The 7,477-nt window shown below is 44.6% G+C and overlaps 1 protein-coding gene across 1 annotated transcript; it reads left to right on the top strand.

The window, feature by feature from the left end:
- The first annotated feature begins 3,939 nt into the window (after nt 1-3,939).
- LOC138447997 (protein LDOC1-like) lies at nt 3,940-4,464 on the top strand. Its single transcript, XM_069604525.1, has one exon. It carries the CDS (start codon nt 3,940-3,942, stop codon nt 4,462-4,464), a length of 525 nt encoding a protein of 174 aa, XP_069460626.1.
- Nucleotides 4,465-7,477: the final 3,013 nt, after the last annotated feature.

Raw genomic sequence — 7,477 nt, 5'->3', positions numbered from 1 at the left:
AGAAAGAAATTAAAAAAACAGATGATTGAGGAGGAGGAGGAGGAAAGCAAGTCTGATTGCAGTGACATGAAGTGCAATGAAATACACCTGCTGCCACCTGCTGCTCCTCCTCCGCATTGTTTCCAGCGTCAACCATGCCCAGACAGATCCCGTAACAGCCAGCCGCAGGATTTATCAATCCCTGGTTTATAGCCCCTGACAAAAACAGTGACAAAAGGATTGACGGATAAAAGAGGACACACAAAACTCTCCTGTGTTGCAGGTTGAGAATGATATGTGGCAGCATTTAGAAGACCATGTCCGAGAACCAAAGGAGGAACTAGAGAGAGAGAGGTAAGCCAGAAGAGAGGCACAAGGAATAGGGACAGCTCCAGATAAATGGAGAGCAGAACAAATTATGTTCAAGGTAGACAGCACAGCTGTTGAGGACCCTCAAGTGCGACTGCCAGCAGAAGTTAATGTGCAGAGGCACAGGGGGGACCGGCCAAGCCTGCCGGATAGGGTGAGTGAACGAATACAGAACACAGAGATTGCTCTGAGTGTGGGACAACCTCACAGTACCAATTATGATTCAGTGCATGGGGACAAGAAAGAGGAATGGGAGGATAATGAAGATGAATTTGACGACGTCCTGGGCGACGACCAGCAAGCAGATGAGGAAGGGCTACCAGGGCCTCCATTTCCCTTGCCCCTGGGAAATATAAGAAGAGAATCATTATGCAGAGATAGGCTTCGATGCCTGCCAGGCCGTATAGCCATGGCAACAGGGAAAACGAATGTACCCACAGGCATTAACCGGAGAACACAGCTTCCCTTGTTACAGAGCCATAGAAGCATCTATAGAGGAATGGTGTAACGTGAGAGAACAAGCATTGGCAAGAGTCATAGAAGCTTATGAAACTGCATAAAGTGAATGGTGGCAACATGTGCAATCGTAATGCTTTACTATTGCTCATTTTGCCACCATTCACTCTTGCCAATGCTTGTTTTCTCAAATTACACAGTTCCTTTATAGATGCTTCTATGGCTCTTGCCAATGCTTGTTCTCTCAAGTTAGACCATTCCTTTATAGGCTGTACTCCCACAAAACTACTTTAATTCAGATCAGAATTCATGAGGATGTGAAATTAAAGTAAACCAAGCACCACTGTAGAGCTGAAACAGTGGTGATGTTCACACAAAGGAAAAGAGGCAAACAAGGTGTGTCGGTTCCGTGACCTGTAATTAGTGGACCGCGTGGTCCGACAACTGTGCCTAGCCCGAGTACACTTAGAATTCCTGCAAAGAAGCTTGTGATTGAAACTAAAGGAGTTGTTTTGTGAGCTAAAGAAGGATAAATTGTGAAATTTGTGAAAGTTAACCAAAGCAGAAGATTCCAAGGAGTTGTATTTTGGAGAAGTTGAAAGACTTGAAAGCTTGGGGAAGGGAGTCCCCTTTGCATTGTGAACTATCTTGAAACATGGGGGAGGAAACACCTGGGCATGGTGAACTATTTTGAACCTTGGAGAAGAGAGTCCTTGATAACTGTGGAGCTGGGAGAAGTTCTGAACTGTTATTTGATGCTGACATCCCTACACATTGTGTACAAATAGATATGAGGACAAGTATAGGTGTTGGACACAGACAGATTTTTACTTTGGACTTCTTGACAGAGAACATCTTTAGTTTTATGGCCACATTTGGAAAGCTATTTTGGAAAAGGGTATTACATTTCCCAAGATGTGTTCCAATATAGGTTTTACGTCAGAATTGGGCCTAGTCTCCTTATTTGCTTTGGTCACATGGAAGACCCTGACGCTATATCGTCAGTGTCTGTTGGAATCGCTGATAGGAGGATTTGGTCTGCTGAAATGCGCCCTTGCAAGTGGAAGTAATGGAGTTTTGTCGAGCTGGGAAGCAGCTTGTGAAATGACGCTGGAAACCTTGGATACAACAGAGCAGGAATTGATGGCCAATCCAGTATCCATAAGAAAGAAGATCTGGATACAGGATTGCATAGAGTCATTAGAAAAAGCAGGTCAATTCAAACTATGCCCAAATGACCTGATATGTAGACCCTATAACATTCTACCAGAATATCTGAGGAGATGCCAAGCCTTCACTGCAGGTCAATGTTTATGAGATTTCGAGTGAATTTGTATCCAACTCTAGAGGTTTTAAACACTAGAAAGAAGGCTGGCGATATGAGTGGGAGCTGTAGGCCTTGTAAAAAGTTCTCAGAAAAAGAAACCCTCAAACACATGATGTTATTCTAAAGAGGGCTAACAGATCTGCAGTCCCAATATTTTGGTGCTTTTTTCGAGGAACTCAAATAATTTCCCCGGAAGAAAATGGTGGACAATGCTTAGACAAGAGGAAAGAGTTTCTTTAATTATCACAGTGAACCCCTTTTTGCAGGGGTCCTTTGAGTGTATGGATAAAGAAAATGACTTTACCAAAACTCAATGAGGATAAAGAAGGTTTTTTGAAAGGATGCATAAAGTTTAAAGAAGTGGGTATGTAAGGTGAAAGACTTATTCTAAGTCAACCACCAAAATAAATAAATAAATAAAAAATATTTAGGTTGGGAAATCCCACCTTAGCATAGGGCAAGTTAAGCCTTCTACCAACCATGATTTTATTTAATGAAAGTTTGTAGCCCAAACTTCAAATCAGTTGTCTGTGTCTACTTCATGATGCCTTCACAGAGGCATGCGATAGATGAAGAAGGCATTGACTGGCTTGCAGTTCTAGCGATTGGTCCAGCGCTGCAACTGACCGACATTACTGACGAACACTTGTTCCAAGATGAGGACGAAGATGATGAGCTTATTTTTCAGACAAGCATCCCATGCCAATTGACAATAGAGTACAGAGAGGTCCGCCAGAGAATATTATTGGCTAAAAAGTATCACCAAATTGTCACAATGTTTTGAAAAAGTGCCCAAAGAATTATGGACCAGTAATCTCCATGATGTAGGTCTCCTTAGAAGCACAGGGGTGGTTAGAAATACATTGAAGAAGGAAGCATTGTTACCCAAGTACAGCAATATCCCATGTCAAGAAAGGCAGATAACACTACCATTAGAATCCACATGTAACACGGCTATGTGCCATGCGCACAGGTGCATGGAAGATGTGGCAACGGTTCAGTTGGAGCGGCCATTAGCATTCCGGCAGTATCTTTCACTATTTCGGGTGACGGTCTAGTTTTTTTTACGCATTCTCTGTTGAGACCGCGGATAGCTGGAAAGTACTTATTTCCGGTCTTCCCAGCTACCTGCGTGTTGCAACGTCCTGGGATACGCTTTCGCTTTTCCCTGTTGCTCTTAACAGTTGTTATTTCCAATTCTATGTGTGTTTTTGCGCATTTTATCTCCCTTTCTACTCTGGGGCTCCGCCTTGTTCTCCTTCTGCTCCCTTCTTACCTTTTTTTTCTGTTTAACTGGCTTCCTCTCGTCCCACCAGTGCCTTTCCAATTATCTTACGGGTCCTTCCTGTTGGCTGTACTCGTGAAGTTCGGCTGCGCTGTTTCTTTACTTACCTTATCTGCATTTGTGAACTCCATGGCCACTTCGCTGCCTATTTTGGTGATGACTCCTCCTTCCAACATTGCTGACTCCAGTAACCACCTTGGAGTTGTCTGACGGCGTCATCTGGAACTTTCATCTCCACGGAGACTCCACCAACCGGACCTCATTCTGGCATAGGGGTTTTTTACGCCTGCGGCTTTTTCCCCTGTTTTTTGCCTGTCTTCGGTGATGGGGCCGCAGGGGCCACAGCTCACAGGTGGCCGCTGTAGCTTCACACCGAGGAAGGTTTGTTTCACCAAATACTTGCCAGTACCGGGAACCCCCACTATACACCACGGATTCCAGTTATACAGGTGAGGAGTCAGAGGAGGGTAGTGGGTCAGAAGAATCGGAAACATATTGTGACAGTTTGCAACGCCTACCCACCATGGCAACCCCGGAGCAGGTACAAGAACTGGTAGGGGCGGTTCAGACACTTTCACAAGAAGTCCAAACCTTGAAGAGTGAAAACCAGATACTTCAACAAATTCCGCAAGAAGTGCAGACCCTTAAAGCAGAAAATGTTTTTCTCAAACAACTGATGACTGTTAGAGAAAATGCACACATTCCTGAGTTACCTCCTATGCCCTTATCTTCTGGTAAATTTGATGGGTCCTCAAGGAAGGTGAAAGAATTTTTAGATGCTTGCAAAGTGTACTTCACGTACAGACCTATCTTATTCGCCACCAGCAAGGCAAGGGTAGGTTTCATGATCTCTAATATGATGGGCAACGCTTTGTCCTGGGTCACTCCTCTGGTGACGGGAGAGGATCCTGTGCTCCAAGATTACGAAGGGTTCTGTACTCTAATTAAACAGACCTTTGAAAGACCTGAAACCACCTTTACGGCATGTGAGGATTTGTTAGATGCTCACCAGGGTGTTAACGTACATCTCGAGTTTTCAAGTCATTAGCGGCTCAGGCAGGCTGGCCTGAACAAGCGCAATACTCAATCTTTAGGAGAGGTCTAAAAGAAGAAATTAAGGACTAGCTTGCCCGAATGCCAAGACCTTCCTCTTTTTCGGATCTAATGTCTTCAGTCATTCAAATCGAACATCGTCTGGCTAAAAGGAAGAATGAACAGAGATTCCGAAGTAGATCCACTTTTGGTGGACCCCTCCAATTTACTCCTACTCCTCCCTCCTCTTTACAACGAGAAGAACCTATGCAGATAGGAACAACGCGCGGCCCACTCTCAGCAGAAGAGCGACGATGCCGCAGAGAAAGAGGGTTAATAGGGGTGCCTATTGCGCCTTGGAAAAGCATTAAATCAACAGTTGTGAAGAACTCTCCTCTCGCCGGTCGGGAAACGGATCTCCTTGGAGTTAGAAGGGACAAACTGCCGAGGAACCCTATTCCATTCTAGTCCCTATGTTTCTTTATCGGTCTCATCACCCTCGCAGTCAAAAATGGAAGATACTCGAGTGATGGTGATCTCTGTACATCTCAAGGCACAAAATTAATGGATTGAGGCCTTGGCTTTACTTGACTGCGGCGCGGCAGGAAACTTTGTAGATACCCACTGGGCGGCTAAAATGGGAATCGCCCGGATCAAGAAACTCGAAAACCAGAGGGTAGAAGGCGTAGATGGAACACCCTTATCTTCGGGTCCTATCACGCATTTGACAGAAAGACTCCAACCCAAAATATTCCAACACTCTGAGTCTATAACATTTGACATCATCAAAGCAGCGCATTTTCCTATCATTCTGGGAATTTCCTGGCTCCGTCAGCACAATCCTCGCGTAGATTGGGCTCAAAATCAAGTGACCTTTGAATCAGATTACTGTAAAAAACATTGTAATCTTCCGACTTGTTCTGTGCAGATACAGGCAACTAATTCCACATTGAGTACTTCCATTGGAATACATTCCTTGCCTGCAGAGTATGTCCAGTTCAAACAGGTCTTCACAGATCAGGCTCCTTTAGAACTCCCCCCACATAGACCTGAGGATTGTGCCATAGATCTAACCCCAGGGGCTTTAGTTCCATTTGGGCGTATGTTCTCAATTTCCCAGACAGAGAAAAAGAACCAAAAGAGACTCGACTGAGCTGAGACCATGTATCGATTTGCGGGGGTTAAACAAGGTTACCATTAGAGACAGATACCCAATGCCACTCATAGCGGACATCAAGGGGCCAAAGTGTTCACGAAGCTAGACCTACGCAGTGCCTATCATCTTCGCATACGCAAAGGGGATGAATGGAAGACGGCTTTTCGCACCCCTTTTGGTCTCTATGAGTACAGGGTGATGCCTTTCGGATTAGTGAACGCTCCAGCCGTATTTCAGAGGTTCATGGACTGCATGTTTTCCCATCTAATGTTCATTACTGTCATCATATACCTCGATGACATACTGATTTTTTCTAAAGAACCTACTCAACATACACATCATGTCTCAGAAGTACTAAATTGTCTCCAAAAGAATCATCTTCTAGTCAAACTAGAAAAGTGTGCCTTTGGGGTGACTTCCATACCCTATTTAGGGTTCATTCTATCCCAAGAGGTCATTCCTATGGATGAAAGAAAGGTCACAGCAATTCCGGACTGGCCGTCTCCCAAGTCAGTGAAGGATATCCAAAGATTCCTGGGCTTAGCGAATTACTATCGCAGGTTCATACCCAGATTCTCGGAAGAGGTTCTTCCTGTCACGTCTCTCTTAAAGAAGAGTTCACATCCATTTCAATGGACGGACGAGGCAGAGAGGAGTTTCCAGCATCTCAAGTCTCTCTTTTTCTCCGCACCGATTCTCAGGCAGCCCGATCAATCTCTTCCTTTTACCATCGAAACCGATGCTTCTGCAGCGGCTATTAAAGCAGTGCTGCTCCAAGAGTTTGACGGAGTGGAACATCCTGTTGCATATCTATCTAAGACTCTGTCACCCAGCCAAAGGAATTATTCAGTCTTGGAAAGGGAATTACTTGCGATGAAACAAGCCTGTGAGGTATGGCGGCATTTACTCCAGGGAAGTGTCCAACCCTTCACGATGTGTACAGACCACAGAAACCTCAAAATCTTGGAAACTATGGAACGTGTGAACTCGCGCCAGGCCCGTTGTGCCCATTATTTTGCCCAATACGACTTTCGCATTACTTAACACCCTGGAAGTCTAAACGTATTGGCGGACGCACTGTTAAGGAAAAGTACCGGAGAAGATACTCCAGTTCTCGTGTCTGAACGCATGTTTCCCAATAATCTCCAGATTGCATCGGTGAACACTTTCCTGCAACAAGTTAGACAAGCTACAGAACAAAGACAACCTTTTTTGCCTACTGGATTTACGGGAAAAGGACGGATTCTGGTTCAAAGATCAGCTACTTTACCTCCTCACGGAAGATCTGAGAAGGAAAGTAATACAGTTATGTCATGTCATATCTGACCGTTGGACATAGGGGAGTAACAGGTACTCTGGAACTAGTCCAGCGTTCGTATTTTTGGCCCCAGGCGTGCAAGGATGTGAATGAGTACGTTAGAAATTGTTATGTATGTGCAAAAAGCAAATACCATTGAGGCAAATACATTGGACTGTTAGAACAACCTGCTCTTCCCACTTGTCCAGGGGGTACTATCACCACAGATTTCATTGTAGATTTACCACCTTCCAACTCTTGCACTTGCATCATGGTAACTATAGACACTTACACCAATATGGCTAATTTTTCCCCTTTACGAAAACTTCCATCAGCCGAGGAAATGTCCAGGGTCTTTCTTCGTGATGTATTTCGCCTGCATGGTATACCTGACAAGATCATCTCAGATCGAGGGTCGCAATACACATCAAAATTCTGGAAGGCCATGTGTCAACATTTAGGCATTGAAAGAGCCCTTTCTTCAGGATTCCATCCCCAGACCAATGGTCAGACTGAGAGAGTGAACGCAATATTGGAGCAATATCTCAGCTGTTACTGTAATCAGCAACAAGACAA

The sequence above is a fragment of the Ambystoma mexicanum genome, chromosome 3q, assembly GCF_040938575.1.
Source record: "Ambystoma mexicanum isolate Mex_15411 chromosome 3q, UKY_AmexF1_1, whole genome shotgun sequence".
NCBI lineage: Eukaryota > Metazoa > Chordata > Amphibia > Caudata > Ambystomatidae > Ambystoma > Ambystoma mexicanum.
The sequence above is the reverse complement of the archived record's forward strand: the minus strand, read 5'-3'. Positions and strand labels throughout refer to the sequence as shown.